This window comes from Eurosta solidaginis, chromosome 5, assembly GCF_040869045.1.
Source record: "Eurosta solidaginis isolate ZX-2024a chromosome 5, ASM4086904v1, whole genome shotgun sequence".
Taxonomy (NCBI): domain Eukaryota; kingdom Metazoa; phylum Arthropoda; class Insecta; order Diptera; family Tephritidae; genus Eurosta; species Eurosta solidaginis.
In genome coordinates this window covers 1463804-1482217 of record NC_090323.1, presented here as the reverse complement: position 1 = coordinate 1482217, position 18414 = coordinate 1463804, and the positions used below count along the sequence as shown (strand labels likewise).

The 18414-nt window shown below is 38.5% G+C and overlaps 1 protein-coding gene across 1 annotated transcript in view; it reads right to left on the bottom strand.

Moving 5' to 3' along the window:
* Positions 1-18180, bottom strand: part of LOC137233583 (uncharacterized) — a 39594-nt gene extending 21414 nt beyond the window's left edge. Inside the window, exons 1-10 of the mRNA XM_067756689.1 lie at positions 18043-18180; positions 17561-17823; positions 13971-17483; positions 13740-13910; positions 13505-13675; positions 13034-13369; positions 11006-11173; positions 10767-10940; positions 10247-10672; positions 4452-7055 (exon numbers count right to left, since the gene is read on the bottom strand). Of these exons, the coding sequence (XP_067612790.1) occupies positions 4452-7055; positions 10247-10672; positions 10767-10940; positions 11006-11173; positions 13034-13369; positions 13505-13675; positions 13740-13910; positions 13971-17483; positions 17561-17823; positions 18043-18049 (7833 nt within the window). The 5' untranslated portion in view covers positions 18050-18180. The remainder of the gene's footprint in view (positions 1-4451; positions 7056-10246; positions 10673-10766; positions 10941-11005; positions 11174-13033; positions 13370-13504; positions 13676-13739; positions 13911-13970; positions 17484-17560; positions 17824-18042) is intronic.
* Between the last annotated feature and the right edge of the window lie 234 nt (positions 18181-18414).

The window sequence follows — 18414 nt, the reverse complement described above, 5'->3', positions numbered from 1 at the left end:
TGATTTCAAAGCCTACTGATTTTCATGGCCTACTATGTGCCTGTGAAACTCTTACTTATACACTTGATTAGAAACATATTATTATCAACAAAAAACTGTAAAACACCATTTAAAATTTGTAGTTTTTAGTTATAATATGTAATTTTACTAAAGTTAAGTATATTAAAAAAGAAATAAAATAAATATGTAAATAATGAGCTTTGTAAAATCGCGATTATTTGCTCAACTTCTTGGGGCTGGGGGCACCTCAAAACGTCATCCTACGAAAATAATATTTGGTGGTGGTGGTTAACTCTTATAAAGAGAACTTTTCATTGCTAGGTCATTAGAAAAAAAAAAACAAAAAAAAAATCCATAGGGTATCACTCCACCCTAATATACATACACTGACATATGTAGGTAATTACTGTTACTACCAAGGTTTTGTCCTTTCTCCACACAATTACTTAAAAAAAGAGATTCATTTTACCCGCGAAATAGATAAATCAACCACAACTAATAAAATAGAGTAGGATAGCTATGGTGAGTGGTAAACAATAACAAAAAACAGAAAAGTGAAAAGTAGGGATAGTACAAATAATTCAAGTGTAATTCGTATTAATATAAGTAAGTACATATACATGTGTTATGTACATGTATGTGTATGTGACTACATTTCTCGATTTAAATAATAACCCACAGGTGGGTGATAATTGCATTTTCCATCTAACGCAAATATGGTTCAAAGTACATGCACACATACATTGGTGTTTAAAACAATCCCGACTTACGAAATCCCGAAATAAATAATCCCGACACGACCAAATTCCGACAATTCATAATCCACAAAGGAACAAATCCCGATCGTTCATTATTCCGATAAGAACTAATTGCGATAAAGTCGCCGACAACATCGAAATTAGGAAATCACACATGATGTTATAAAAAATACACATCTTCGTTATAGTTCTACTATTTTAGAGATCTCTGCGCAACAACACTTACTCAATCCAATCTATCTACGCCATCCACAGTATTTCTGCGCAGAACACATTTCTGCGTAGGCGTAATGTGTAATAACGAGTTTTTTTTTTGTGTTGTGTGTGTTTCGGGAGTTTTCGGGATTTTACCTAGTCGGGATATTATGTTGTCGGGAGCTTGTTACATCTGAATTGGGTTTGTCGGGACTTCTGAAAATTGTTGGTATTCTGGAAGTCGGGATTGTTGTGTGCAACAAAGAAACTTTTTTGAAAATAACGGTTTGGAGTTTTCATGTTTAAAATATTTAAGGTGATATAGTATTTTTATTGTTATAGATTTGAAATATTTTCTTGATAATATATAGCATATTTAACATGTGTATAATCTTTTCAATATAAATGTTGACAAAATCCATTTTTTACAATTTTCGCCAGAAATGGCGAAATAAATTGCGAAAAGTGGTAAGTCAATGAAATTTTGTGTGTCCCATTAGTAACTTACTTTTTTTTTAGATAACAAAGCAAAAAACTAGCACAGAACTTAACATTTTGCGATGTCACGAAGTCAGTTTCAGAAATAAAAAATTTGGTATGGGTATAAACTAGACATATCCTTCCCATTGAGCTGTTTTACGCAAAGAGGTAACATCGACACTTGACCGCTTTTAGCACGCAACTCCGCAATTATTATCTCGAATCGTAGAATGATTTTAGGTCCCACATAAATATTTTTCTTGTCAATTAAGCTCATGTTTTCATTATAAATTTTTTCTTTTATTTAGAATTCATTCTTATTTGTAGGAAACATTTTCTCAAAAAGTGGTAATGTCACCTCTCATAATGCCTTTTGTGCTTCCTTAACGTCCAAAGAAATCTAATTATTTAATATTTTTATTCAATATGTGGTTGTCTTTGGATTTTCAAGCAAAATATGCGTGATTGTAGCGGTACATATATACGGCTACACGCGATAGCAGGCGGAGTTTTATACTTTTACATGGGACATAAGCGCCTAAGTATAGCCCATAACCAAAGATGTATATAAATAGGTAAAAGGTCAATTCATTTTGCCACTATTATTGTCGTCACTTGGCTTTGTCTATTAGATGGAACTGATGTACTATATTCACGTATTTATTTTAACGGTCATTCATATGCATCTACATATGTATGTATGTACAGTAGGCCGTTACATATATTATTATATTTTTGTTTTTCAAACGCACTAAGGTCTGGTTTTTAGTGCTTGTTTAAACTTGAGCTTCATGATATTCATTTTTTTTCGAACAAAACCTGTGATTGCATTGTTTTAAGCGTTTTTATGCAAACAAAAAAATTATTATTGCATTCCCGGAAATCTTCTGGAGTAACCTTTTCTGAGTTCAAAACCCTAAGTAAAAAATATTTATAATCTGAAAGAAAACAGCTAAGCCTCCAGCTAAAAGAAAAACGGTCTAATACATATTTTGTACAAGGCACATGTATTGAACGTGCGTGACAAATTATTTTCTTTTAAATCACCAAATTTTTTTCTAACCTATATTAAAGGTTTTTTAAGGCTTAAGTAGAACGTTATTCAACGTCATAATTTTTTGTTGTAAATTGTTGGCAACATTCGATAGATTTATATCTTGTATACGAACATATAGGCAAATGTGTATGCATTAGGCTGTCTCAAAATTCAATAATATAAGTGATCAACAACATAACCTCACTTTTTCGGCAACTTTATTTGCCAGTATTTACTTTACCTAATTTAAAAGTATTAAATTTTGATTGCTTCACAGTTATGTTAATTCGTTAACTATATATTTTGGAAGCATTGGCTGATGATGGACGTACCAATTAATTTCAAAATTTTATCAAAGGAAAACTTTGCTGTCCAAAGCATTCTTAATCCTGCAATTATCACTGAGCTTAAAACCTACTGTAGGTTTGTTACCCTTATTCTAAATTTTTTGTGAGTGTAGTCAAATGTACAGGCTACTTTTGTTTTTGTGTTTCGGTGTAACAATTTAACATTGTGATCGCGTTTTCTGGCGATAATTTTGTTTCAGCCAAGGTTAGGTTGACCTGGCCGGTCCGTGTGGACCTCACATATACTGAATGAGTCCATACTGAAACCAGAAGTTTGTTTAACGACCAAATTGAAAAACTCCATCAAAAACCAGAACCTATATTATAAAATAACTCCGTCCTCTTGGTAAATAATAAAAGCTGTTGTTTATTCTTTCTTCTTCTTGTAACCATAAAGAGAGCTTTAAAGAATATTATAGAAGTTGATGTTGCCCATTGAGCAACTACTCTCACCGTCTCGGGAACGACTTTATATGACCACGTCGAATCTTCAGAGTCAGTGAATTTAAGTCGCTTCTTACGACAGACATGTCTACTGCGGCAATAATCTAAGTTCCTAAACTTGACAATATTTTTGTTGATACATATTTCGTTTGGTACCCATATTGGCATAAGGTCGATATTCCTATCCAAATTCATCCTAGGTATTCAATATCTAGTTCTAAACTTTGAGAAAGTCCTAGCTTATACTCTATCTTGCATTTGCGTCCTCTCCAAACATACTGTGTAGTCTGCATATATGTATAAGCTTTCAGACAGCCAAAACAAGACATGATGTACATAATCACCATGCATTCTTTATAGCTAGGAGTCGAAAGCACGCAGGAAATTTGTATTTTTTTATCCCCATACATTACTGCTATTTTAGGAAATTTTTCGATTCCACCCATTTCTAGTGCCGCTTCGTCCAGTAACACAGCACCCTCGCGCGCTTGCATGCGTGGGCTTTCCTTCATGAGTAAAAATGCTTACCCATCTGTGGTATTGGATTCAATTAATTATGCATATGGGTTTTTATAATAATTATATATGTATGTATGTATTTTATTATTAGGCAATTCATAAAAGTCCGATATCTCGGTGGCGTACTTTATTTTAATGTATTTAGCACACAACACTTTCGACAAATTCACAAGCACCATTTTCACTATTATACAGCGCGCCTGTGGGACAGTTGAACGATTCAATTTTGCCATTTTCTAAACAAATAAAAAATGAACGACAATGATCGCTTAAGTTGGCATAACGTTGACCTATGACTGCATTGTCACACAACTGAAATTGGAATTAATTTAATAACGCAAATTTATTGATAACTAAATATGTATGTATGTACTGTACATACATTTCCCTTAAGATGTGCTAACTCTGGTCCACGCTTCAGCGTTGCAGCGGGCATAGAACATGCCGTTATATCTTTCATGCATCTCATCAAAGTGGCATTAAAATAAAGACCAGCACCACATTCGCGCACAATCGTTGTACCGTTTATGCATTGAAAATATGATCGGCAGTTGTCGGGAGTGTACGGATAAAGCGTAGAATTGTTGAGACCCACGCAGGACTGTTGGACGAATAAAATCATTATAAATAAATTTGTTCCTTAAAACATTGCATTAAATAATACGACCTTACCACTACTTGCAATTTAGTTGGTTTTGCCATGCTAGCGCCACACGCATTATTTACGTCCTCTTGACATGAGCTCAGATTCTTATCAAATAACTCATTTTCACCACATTCTCGACTAATTTTTTGGCCATTTATGCATACAAAATAGCCTCGACAATTATCGGCATCACGCACAAACTGTCCATGACGGCCATTGCATTCGCCTACACGTTGGCCATTCTCCAATAGGCATGTGCCATCGTTTTGGCGACAAACTCCCAATAAACTATCAAAGCTTTCGCCATTGCGACAACGTTGGGAAATAGGCTCACCAAGCTCATTGCAACTAATAAAGCGACGGCAGTCACCCTGTTCGGCAATCAATGTACCATGTGGCATGAACGTACAAAGCTCGGTGTAGTTTGTCACTTTATCATTGCATTCCACATTTGGAATATTAACTTTTATATGCTGCACATTTTCTAAACCCAGTTTCGTTATATTTCCATTGGTCTCCGCAAACTTATATGGCAGGCATTGGTTTTTGGTTGAATCAAAGTATTGGTTAAGATAACATCGCTCCAGATGCAATTTACCATTAATGCAAACGTAAAACTCATTGCAATTAAACGCATTGGGCATTAGTGTGCCATGCTTTCCTTCGCATACATTGGCATCAGGCACAGCAGGCTGTTCATGCCGTACAACATATGGACATGAGCCATCATCTGGCAAGCATAGACGTTGCGCTGCGTCAAAGTAGGTACCAGTAGGACAGCTTCTCATTAGCTCTAAATCAGCTGAACAAACCAAATATTTGGTGCAGTCCGCAATTACAGGCAAATGGATGCCTGCAGTGAAATTAGCGCAACTGTAGAGCGTGGTGGCGCTGTTAACAACTTCGGATAATGTGCCATTTTCACATGTGAGTGTAGCATTAAATACACAATGACCAACGGCAGCATTGAACTGCTGATTGGCTGGACATGCCGCTGGTATCGCCAATCCGCGCACACATGCAAAATATATATTGCAATAACGTTCGTGTTGCAGCCGCTTACCGTGCTGCAAAGCACCAGTGCATTTACTAGCTGCGTTAAGTTTGGCACGACACTCACCATTATCAGTGCGACACTCATTCGTTGAATTTCGAAAGTAATCACCTTCGGCACAATAGAGCAACTCGGTGCCATTCAAAGTAGAGCAATGATAGTAGGCGCTACAATCGTCGGGATGTGGCACATATGCGCCGTCGGCGGCATTTGCACATACACCACTAAGCGGTACCACACATTTGCCGTCATTCGGACGGCAATAACCAAGCTCAGCATCATAATAGCTGCCTTTAACACATTTTTGCACATTTGTGGCCTCTCCCGCTATACAAACGAAGAAATAAAGACAGTTATCTGGATGCGGCGCAGTTCTACCATCTGCGTGGCCTACACAATATACACTTTTGTTTGTATCAATGCTCTGCTGCATACTTAATACAGCGCTCCAAGGTTGGCATTGATTATCCTCGGCATGCGGCACACATGCGCCCAATTCCTTTTGATAAAAATTACCATTCAAACAATTGACTGTCGTCCAACTTTCATTCAAGCAATAATAGAATTGCGTACAATTCTCAGGCAATGGATGCGCACGTGTATCACCCATTCGACAAACTTGTCTTAAGCCATTATCGGCGCAACTTCCGTCATTGGGCACACATATTTGCAGTAGATTATCAAAGCTCCAATATGTGTTACAGTTCGCACGCTGCCACACACCACGTATACAAATCTGATAAGCTGTACAATTAAATGGAAATTCGCGACGTGCACCCTCAGTGCAATTGTTGTTATTAAGTGCATTGCATGCACCATCCGTATCAGACAGACACGTTTTGACAGTATCATTAAAATATTGTTGCCCATCGCAAGTTCTTAACTGCCAATAGCCCGCATGACATTCGTAATATTGATTGCAAGCTAAAAGCGTAGAGCGCACGCGCTCGGCGCCTGGTAAATCGCATTGTTGCGCAAAGTTTTCGTCGTATATCGCACTCGTGGCAATGGCGCATTGCCCATCTGTGTTGGGCATGCAATAGTTGTGGGAAGTGTTAAAATACATGCCGAGCGCACAGTACTGATACCACCAACGACCCTCCAGACACATAATATACATAGCGCAGTTGTGCTCGTATGGGCGCACCATCATGTGTTGACATTGAGGAGTTGAGGAAGTTGCCGGATGTTGAAGGCTGTTTGCCAACTTATTTCGTGCCTCGCATAAATCACTGTTTTCGCTCGGAATGCAGGTGTGTAAATGTTTAGAATAAAAGTGTTGCTGTGGACAGTTGCTCAAATGCCATTTCCCTTGAGTGCAGCGATAATATTGTGCACAATTTGTTGCTTTAGCCGGCACCGTGCGCTCTTCCATTGTTGCAATACATAGCGGCAAACTTTGAACGTGCGCATAGGCGCACACGGTGTCATCGCGTGGTTCCATACATCTGTGTTGTTCCGCATTGTAATACCAGGCATTAGGGCAAGTCAAACGTATCCAAATGCTGTCAATACATATTTCATATTGCGTACAATTGGTGGAAACCGCGTGTTTCTCGTTCTCCACGCAAAATATCTGTGAATGCGGTATAATATAATGAGACTTTGGACTATCTGGGGGGTTGGTTACCTAGTATTGCGATGCGATTCGAAAACATTCACATTGTAAAGGGGATTTATTTTTTAAATGCGCAAATTATTGAGACATAAGCGACACTATTTTGGACTCTCAGAGCACAATTTTGAACTCTCGCAAACGTAACATGGAAGACCCAGGGTATTCCCAGTTAATAGCCTTAACCTATCGCTAGTCGGTTGATTGAATTGGATAATTTATAAATTCCCATGCATGAAATGTCCTATTATACTATTGTGGATAAGACAGTGTGATAAAAAAAAGCGTAGACGTAAAATTACAGTCAGCAAAAATACCGTTTAAAGTTACTATACGCTGAGAACTGCCTTTTTGAGGATACTGTCAGCCAGTTTGACGAATAGCACCACATACTTAGCTATTACTCTCTGTCTGTAAGCACACTTCAATTAAGTAGTCAATATTTTATTTACATAAATTGCTCTCCTGCACAAAGTTAATTCGGATAATGCAAAAATCCAGCATAACACAAAGGAAATTAATAGGACAAGGCCAATAAATTTTGAAAACAAAGGAAAGCTGCCTGATAAGTAGGCGTGGCAAAGTTTATTACAAGGTTCATATTTAGATAAAACGTCTCCTTTCGATATATAACGAATTTTGTAAAAATCCAAGCTCTCACAGCCTTCAGTAAGCTTGCAATATAAAATGGAGACGACATGACCAACGTAAACTTTTTGCCTGACTTTGAAAAAATTATCTCAAAAATTTATAAGACAAAAATGATGAGATGAGTTTTCACTGAGAAGCTTTTCATGGCAGAAATACACAGCAGAGGGGCGACCCCGCTTAGAAATATTTTCTTCTAATTGAAAAAACTTGTTTCTAAAATTTTGCTGTTATTTTGTCCAGGGTGTGAACCCAGGATCTTTGGTGTGGTAGGCGGAGCACGCTACCATCACACCACTGTGGCCGCCTACTTAAATGGTTAAGGTGTAAATATGCATTGATTGGGCAGAAGAGGAGGACAAAATATGAATGCCTTTGGGATAAACTTAGCCGAGAAATTATTAAAATTTTGTAACGTCTTAAGCTGCACAGGACCCCACTGAAAATGTAAGTACATGCAAAATGGTACTTTTTTCATTGGAAAGATTTTCCTTCATCCCTTATCAAATTTGGTTTAGAGACAAACCGGTTTCGGCGTTGTGCCATCATCAGTGTCGATTTTTGTTCTGATCTGTTATTGTCGTTTGTCTAGTATTTATAGTTGGTAGGTACATGAGCAGGTATTGTCAAAATTCATGCCTGTGCATATTCTATGTGTATGTGCTGTGTGTTCATTCAGAACCGAGGATGGTTTTTACTGATCGATTTGTGTGGCTGACTGAGGCAGGTAAAAGTCAGTAATTCTAGTCGTTTGACCTTCTTTGTGTGTTTGTTGTTTTGGTGCATTTATTGTTTTGTGTTTAGTTGTTATTGTGTGTTTGTTTGTTGTACCTGTGTGATTTCTTTGTTTCTTGTATACAAGTTTTAAGGCTCAAATATTGTGTCAAAAATTGTGTTTATCTGTTCGTTTATTATTCTATCGTCGGTTGTTTTCTGTTTGTAGATTTCCATGTTTTCGAGTACGTTGAGCCGTCGTCCTTTTGCTTGTATGTGAAGAACACTAACTGTTTTATTGATGTTTGCTGTGGAACATTCATTTTCGACCATGTGATTCGCGAAGCTTGACTCTGGTATAATGTTTGAATTCCGTGTTTTTTTGTTGTAATCTCTAATGTGTTCTCTGAATATTTTCCGTCCTCTTTGTCCTATGTAACTATGTTGGCATCTCCAGGTAAGCTTGTATACGCCGTGGCTACTAAGCGGATCCTCTGAGTTAGTGTTAGTTCTTATTTTCGCCCTAGATTGTTCAATGTTTTGAACGCTGTGTTAATGTTGTATTTTTAAAAAACTTTGCAAATTTATATGTTGCCTTTCCAGTATATGTCATAGTCGTGCAGGTGTTATTATTTTCTTTTTCCTTATTTCTTTTCTGAGCTTATCTACTAGTGCTTTTCTATATTCGTTGTTTGGAGCAATGTTATATATTACTTCAAGCTCTATCTTATTTGCTCTTGTGCAAGAGGTGTTCTTTCAAGTCTATGTACCAAATCCTTTAATGCTGTATTTTTATGATGTTCGGGGTGATTTGAGGTATTATGTATTATTGTGTCGGTGGCCGTTGGCTTTATACCAATATTTATCGTGACGTCTGTCTCGAAACCAAATTTGAAAACGGATGACGGAAAATCGTTCCAATATACATAATTTATCCACCCTCTCGGAAAATCAACAAAACAAAAATGTACTTTTTTCAAGTAAATCAGTAAACATTACGGATTTTTGAAGATGTTTGAATGTTGGGTGGCACAATAGTATACCAGTCGTCCCACGGAAAGAATAAAAACAAGGCTTTTACGCCTGACTGACTATTCCGTGATTTAAGAAATAAATTTGCAAAAAATGCAAACTATGATCAAACAAGTCGATAATTAAATTACCGATGGAATAGTACTGATTTAAAAGAAGGCTGTCTAAATTTGTGATTTTTACAAATGCGTTTACATATGTTGGTAATATCGATATGTATCAGTCTTGCTGAAAGGGTTAAGTGCTTTCAGCGGTTATAGCTCCATATTTCATTCGCATCGCATGACTGGGTAACTCTCTGGGGTTTTAATGATTTTCCTCGGCTTGCCTCCGTAAAAGTTATTTGCATGTAGAAATTCATATTCATATTCCAAATGTAGTAATAATTTTTTTGCAATAAAAATTTTTATACAGAAAGAAAAACATTTATAAATAAAATGCCAAAACAATTTAAATTGCGCTAAATTTGCAGCAAAATTTTTTATTTCTTCTTGCTCGTATGTTTTTATATGTACATACATATTTGTATATTATTTATAGGATATTTATTTAAGAGGGATTATTTTAAGCCTAGTTAATATAGAAGTTGATCAAGCGGAATTTCTTAATAATAATTAATTTAATAAAAAATAAAAATAGATTTGTATGTATGTATAAAGTAAATAATTGTATTCATAATTTTAAGGAGACAAGCGTCATTGGGATCAAAATTGGGTCAATTTCTTGAAAATATTTTTAAAAATCTTGAAACTTCTTACATTATCTTCCGGAATAGGCGCCGAACGTAATAACTGTTTATTTGTAAATTCGAAACTTCGCCCCAACGGCTGGCAAGAAAACGTTACTTTGTCGAAGAAGTTTCCTGCGCCACAATCAAACTCCTTCAGCTGGCCATTACAACAAATATAATAAAGTCGACAATTTGTTGGATTCGGCAATATTTGACCCTCAGCGTAGCCACCTGGACAAGTGTACGCATTACCACCGGGCGGATTCGAAATTATCGGCATGACTACATTACATATTCCACGAATGGGATCGAATGAAGCTTCATTGGGGCACGAGAAAAACTCAACTACAAGTGACGAAAAACAATAACAAAAACCTTTCGTATCACTCCTTGCCGCAACAGGATATGTTTTTTTTGATGTAGCATTCGCGCAGGACGCCAATTCGCATTGCGACTACACGAAAAAGCAGAACAATTTATTTTGAGGTTAAGTACACTTTTAGCAAAAAAAAAATTTTATATGTACATATGTCCAATTAGTTACTCACATTAGTGGCTGATGTGCATGTGCCTGCGGTGGAATTGAATAATGAACCAATCGGACAGTTATGCAGCACTGGTATGCCGTTGGTGCATACACAATAATCTTGCGGATAATTATTGGTTGCATAAGTCAGACCATCATTAGACAAATCGGCACAAATACTCTTACTGCAAGGATCCTATTTACAAGATAATCAAAGTTTTATTAAAATATCCAAACGTCTGCTCGCATTAAATATTATACCTCTTTACACATTAGATAATAAGGATCGAAACGTGTTCCATTTTGGCATGTGTGTTTGGTTACCGAACTCGGCTCTGTGCCTGCGCAAATACAGAATGAATATGGATCGTTGTCCGGGGGAAAGGGTTCGCTGGGGTTCGTCAGGCATACCTGCCCATTGCAGCCAACCTAACCGTAACATAAAAGAAATAAAACAAATTAAATATTCTTATATAGCGACTGCTGAGTGGAATATCATCTTATCTCGGGGCCGTTTCGAAAGCACCCTACCTTAGAAAACATCTAATTTTATTCAAAAACGCCCAATCTCAGAACTTATTCCAAAAACGACCGACCTACGTGCTTTCTCCGACTGTAAACAGATGAATTTTCGCTGAGAATATTTCGTGGCAGAAGTACAATCGGAGTGTTTGTGAAACCACTACCGAAGGCCGACCGGCTTATAAAATTTTTCTGATTCAAAATACTATTTTCAAAAGATGGTGAAGTATAGCACCTTGATATCATTCGCTACAATATTTTTTATTGATAAGCAGGTTGTTTAATTAAATACCAAGCAATTACACGGAAGTATATCCGCACCACCTGAAAATATGAGTGCCACTGCGTGTACGTATCATTTTATTACTACGTATAAACAAATAAAAAATTGTAATAAAATAATATTGCGACTATAAACTGAGATATAACCTATCCTATATTTCATGTTAGATAAAACTACACACGGGGTGCAAAACAAATTCAAAATCGGTTCAGTAGTTTAGGAGTCCATTGGCCTCAAACATAGTGACATGTGTTTTTTATATATTAAGATGATATTATTTTGGTGTAACCAGTTTTCCACCGTGGTGTGATGGTAGCGTGCTACGCCTATCACACCGTATGCTCTGGGTTCAACTCCCGGGCAAAGCAACATCAAAATTTTAGAAATAAGATTTTTCAATTAGAAGAAAATTTTTCTAAGCGGGGTCGCCCCTCGGCAGTATCTGGCAAGCGCTCCGATTGTATTTCTGCCATGAAAAGCTCTCAGTGAAAACTCATCTGTCTTGCAGATGCCGTTCGGAGTCGGCATAAAACATGTAGGTCCCGTCCGGCCAATTTGTAGGGAAAAATCAAGAGGAGCACGACGCCAATTGGAAGAGAAGCTCGGCCTTAGATCTCTTCGGAGGTTATCGCGCCTTACATTTATTTTTTTTTAACCAGTTTTTCATACAATTTTTGCAAGTATTTTCGTTTTGATTCGGGAAGAGGCAACGGCTTCGAATAAACCGGTTTGCCTTCAATTAAACAACAATTTTTTTAGGATATTAAGCTATTAAAAATTCTTCATTTTTTTTTAAGAATACCAAGCACGTATACCAGAACGATCGATCATACGAATATGTGCTGTTCTTATTTTTTTCAAAAATTTTAAAAGTTGTTTAGCCATATCAACGAATGTGTCCATAAAATGTGCCACATTAATTTTTCTGGCTCAACTCTGTGTGATTGAATTATTTATGCATTCGTGAAAATGGCATTACAAATTATTACGGTTTCCATGTACGTAGGAAGCTCTAGATTTAAGTAGAACCTAGAGAATCTAAAGGGTAATCCAAAGAGGCCTCTAACACAAAATCGGAAAATGATTCTGGCTAGCGGGCGACGATATGTACTCCTGTACCTAAATAGGTCAATCCAATATGCTGACTCCGCGTACAGGAACTATATATTTTAGTTTGTAAGTATTAGTGTAAATAGGTATAAGTAGAGTAAGAATATTTTGTATAAAAGCAGAAGCATTTTCATAATAAAGATTCATTCGGAATCAATTACTTTTGATGATCCCAACATCATACTCCTTTGGTTTAATTATTAACACTATGAGGTCAATACCTTTTATAGCTCAACCAAATCTGTTTCTGCAACGTTCAACGCAACAACTACAAAAGGGCTATACCAATTGTCTTTGGTCGTTTTTTCCCTCTCGCTGAAGGTATCTCGAATTTTCAATAAAACTGGAATAATTATTGTAATTTTTTCTCTTACCGCTTGGCATATCAATAAAGTTTGGTTAAACATCTCTGAATTTGGACATCTTTCCTTGATTGCAATGCCATCAATGGTACAATAACAAAAAGAATGTGGATCACCAGTAATGCCAAAGATTAAGCCGATATTTCCCACACACATTGAATTACTACACTCATCTGTAGTTGTTGATAAACAAATTTTTTTGTCCACATTAAATTGTGTTCCACTTTCACACGATTTATAAACTGCATCCGAATTGAGACACATACAGAAGCCACTGGTGTTATCATTTAAAGCTGGGAAAATAGTATAATCTGGAGCCGCAAGGCAAACATTGGAAGCGCACTTATCCTAGTAAAAGTCGAAAAGTTAATTTAATACAAATAATGGTCAGCCGAAGTATATGTCGTTCTCTCCAGAGACTCGCGTTGAAGTCACTTCGTTCGACAATCGACATTGCAGATAAGGCTGAATAATTTAACTTACATCTGGAGATTGGCATAGCTGGGAAACGGGGTTATATGTTTGGTTATTAGGGCAGTCGACGATAACTTGCACTTTGCTCACACATAAACAGAAACTCTGCGTGTCATTACGGTTTTGAGAGCGTGTATTCTCTGGATAAACGTCACATATTTCCGGATCACAAGGGGCATTCTGTAAAAATCAACAAAAACTTACCAATACATGCGCAATATTGTTTCTAATATGTAACGCTTACTGAATAGCAAATTCCTAAATCAGCACGGAAGATGTAATTATCCGTACAATGATGCAAAAAGGCGCCACCGTTACGGCACAAACAGAATGCCGTATCATCGGTATTAGTCAAAGGTGCAAAAGCGCCATCTTCGGGTGTACTGCTATAACATTTGGACTGATCACACTTCGGCTGAGGGATGAAAAATAAAACATCAGTAAAATTTTGTTGATCAATTTATAATTCACTTACACTCGGTGTTGCAAAGCACACTCCAATAGCTGCGTTATATACGTGTCCGGGAGTGCATTCAGCTATCTGCGCCACACCACCCAAACATAAATAGAACAAAGTGTCGTTGCCGACAACAGAGAAAGTCGTACCATCCTCCTTTCCCGCACATAAGGTAGCTTCGCAAACTGCATTATCCTTACATTTTCCCAAATTTATATCAAAGCCACCGCTAGCGCAGGTCTCAACAAAAGGTTGACCGCCATTACAAAGGAAGTACTTGGAACAGTCCGGGTTGGGTAAGAATATAATGCCTGTAGTATCTCGACAAGGATTAATACAAGTCGCATTGTAATCCGCCATACAAACTTGGTAAACGGGATTAAACCATTTCTCGGCGGGGCATTCATATATTTGTCCTTTACCTCCCTCGCAGAGATAGAATGAAGAACAGTTCGTAAAGTCTGCCACAGTGGTACCATCAGGCTGACCATTGCAAAGATTTGGCCTGCAGGTATTATCAGTATCGGGTACACAAACTCCAAGGCTGCTGTCAAAACGATTGCCTATGCCACATTCGCGCTCTTCAAGCCTTCCATTTGTGCATATATAATATTTATAACAGTTGTCGGGATAATTGGGGAATGGCAGCAATTCACCATCAGTATAGCCACCGGGACATGTGCACTCTGTCACAGTTGGCGCGGTGGTACAGTCCGTTACAGTTGGCCCGGTAGGCGTTGTGTAAACTCCGGGAGACACAGTACTATCTATTGGCCAGCAAACGTGATTCGTGTCTGGTACACATGCGCTTAGTTTAGCATTGAAAAGATTACCTTGGCCACACTCCCGTTCTTGCAGGGTGCCGTCCATGCATATGTAATACTTATCACAATTGTGTGGAAAGTTTGGGAATGGAATTAGTTCACCGTTTGTATAGCCACCGGGACACGTACATTCTGATGTAGTTGGCACGGTGGTACAGTCCGTTACAGTTGGGCCGGTAGGCGTTGTGTAAACTCCGAGAGACGCAGTACTATCTATTGGCCAGCAAACGTGATTCGTGTCTGGTACACATGCGCTTAGTTTAGCATTAAAAAGATTACCTTGGCCACACTCCCGTTCTTGCAGCGTGCCGTCCATGCATATGTAATACTTATCACAATTTTGTGGAAAGTTTGGGAATGGAATTAGTTCACCGTTTGTATAGCCACCGGGACACGTACATTCTGTTGTAGTTGGCACGGTGGTACAGTCCGTTACAGTTGGGCCGGTAGGCGTTGTGTAAACTCCGGGAGACGCAGTACTATCTATTGGCCAGCAAACGTGATTCGTGTCTGGTACACATGCGCTTAGTTTAGCATTGAAAAGATTACCTTGGCCACACTCCCGTTCTTGCAGGGTGCCGTCCATGCATATGTAATACTTATCACAATTGTGTGGAAAGTTTGGGAATGGAATTAGTTCACCGTTTGTATAGCCACCGGGACACGTACATTCTGATGTAGTTGGCACGGTGGTACAGTCCGTTACAGTTGGGCCGGTAGGCGTTGTGTAAACTCCGGGAGACGCAGTACCATCTATTGGCCAGCAAACGTGATTCGTGTCTGGTACACATGCGCTTAGTTTAGCATTGAAAAGATTACCTTGGCCACACTCCCGTTCTTGCAGCGTGCCGTCCATGCATATGTAATACTTATCACAATTTTGTGGAAAGTTTGGGAATGGAATTAGTTCACCGTTTGTATAGCCACCGGGACAAGTATATTCTGTTACAGTAGGCACGGTGGTACAGTCCGTTACAGCTGGGCCGGTAGGCGTTGTGTAAACTCCGGGAGACACAGTACTATCTATTGGCCAGCAAACGTGATTCGTGTCTGGTACACATGCGCTTAGTTTAGCATTGAAAAGATTACCTTGGCCACACTCCCGTTCTTGCAGCGTGCCGTCCATGCATATGTAATACTTATCACAATTTTGGGGAAAGTTTGGGAATGGAATTAGTTCACCGTTTGTATAGCCACCGGGACACGTACATTCTGATGTAGTTGGCACGGTGGTACAGTCCGTTACAGTTGGGCCGGTAGGCGTTGTGTAAACTCCGGGAGACGCAGTGCCATCTATTGGCCAGCAAACGTGATTCGTGTCTGGTACACATGCGCTTAGTTTAGCATTGAAAAGATTACCTTGGCCACACTCCCGTTCTTGCAGCGTGCCGTCCATGCATATGTAATACTTATCACAATTTTGTGGAAAGTTTGGGAATGGAATTAGTTCACCGTTTGTATAGCCACCGGGACAAGTATATTCTGTTACAGTTGGCACGGTGGTACAGTCCGTTACAGCTGGGCCGGTAGGCGTTATGTAAACTCCGGGAGACACAGTACTATCTATTGGCCAGCAAACGTGATTCGTGTCTGGTACACATGCGCTTAGTTTAGCATTGAAAAGATTACCTTGGCCACACTCCCGTTCTTGCAGCGTGCCGTCCATGCATATGTAATACTTATCACAATTTTGGGGAAAGTTTGGGAATGGAATTAGTTCACCGTTTGTATAGCCACCGGGGCACGTACATTCTGTTGTAGTTGTCACGGTGGTACAGTCCGTTACAGTTGGGCCGGTAGGCGTTGTGTAAACTCCGGGAGACACAGTACTATCTATTGGCCAGCAAACATGATTCGTGTCTGGTACACATGCGCTTAGTTTAGCATTGAAAATGTTACCTTGTGCACACTCCCGTTGTTGCATCGTGCCGTCCATGCATATGTAATACTTATCACAATTTTGGGGAAAGTTTGGGAAAGGAATTAGTTCACCATTCTTATAGCCACCGGGACAGGTACGCCCCGTTACAGTGGGCACGGTTGGGTATGCAGTTGTTGTTTCTTCATGACATGCTGTAGTTGTAAATGGCGTAGTGACTTCAATGCATTGTGTTGTAGTTTCCTGAGAACATGCAGTTGTTGTCTCTACAGAACAGGTTGTGGTTTCTGTTGGAGCAACTGCAGTCGTTGTTTCCGTTGGACAAACCCCAGGTATGCAGCTATTTTCGATTGATTCGAAATAGCTACCATTCGGACAAAACTGCTTGATTGGTGTGCCACCCGCGCATACATAATAACTATAACAATCTTTGGCATCTTTGACAAAATCTCCATCAGTTCTTTGAAAACATAAATTCTCCCAACAATACTGTCCCGTCGCATCTGGTTCGCATATCTCACGAGAACTATTGAAAAAGCTACCATTGCCGCAGTTTTGTCCAATTGCTTCTCCATTAGCACATACATAAAATGAAGTACAAGAAGATGTATCAGCTAAATATGTGCCATCAGTTTGGTTCAAACATTTATTTTGCCAGCACTTGGTATTAGTATCAGGTATGCAGTTGCCAGATGTTGCATTAAAAAAGCTGCCTGCTTCACATGCCTGAGGATATGCCTTGTTATCATTGCAAATGTAAAAAGTACGACAGTATCCTGTTTGAGGGAGGTAAGCGCCAGACACTTCATCAGCACAAGGATTGAGAGGCTAAGAGAAAAGAAGAAGCACACAAAAAATGTATTTTAACTTTCTCAGAGCACATTCTGCTTTGTGCCAAAACTAACCTCAATCAATGGTGCCAATAGCGTTAGTTTGCAGAGTCCTTGCTCGTTAGTTGTGCATCTGCCAGTGTTTGCGTTGTAAGCTTTGCCTTCGGCACAAACTATTTCGCGCATAACATTTTTATTTGTACAACGAAAGTATCGAGTACAATCGGTGGGATTGGCCCAGTGTAGTGCCAAACTCCGTAGCCTACGGTATTTGCACTCCGGATCCGCGGCACTGCAGAGCGCGACTATAGTCAACGCAACTGCAATGAGCAGTGTAGCTGTGAATGATAAAGATTTTTTTTGTATTTATAAGAGATTTTATTAACTATATTCAAATACAATTTAAGAAGAGGTTGCGTAGCTTGATGTTGGAGGGATAAAATGAAAACGCTTTAAGCTCCCTTTCTGCCTTCAATTACCGACAGATGGCGAAAGAAGAAAGCTTCTGCAGCCGCTTGTTGTAACTACAAATAAAGATGGAAAGAAATTGTGCTTACCTTTCATTGTAGTTGTCACAATGTCTTGTTGCAAATTTAAGTAGTCCTTATGTCCTTTTCCTTACTTTTATGTTTTGTCTTTGAAATGGTTCACTCGAACCCTCCAGTGACATTCTACTCAAATTAACAAAATATCGCCCATTTTTATACCATAACTTGAAACCGAAAACGATTTTGACGCTTCAAAGCACATTTTGAACGACTGGTGTATTACACTAATTTTTCTTGTTCAATTATTATCAAATTTGATATCTTGTTCGAACAAATGTTTCTTAATTGATTTTCACATTTGATGAATTTCTGCTTAAAATATCCCAGGCCGCACCTTCGTATGTACTTGACAATGAATTTTATTCTATACACATATGTATG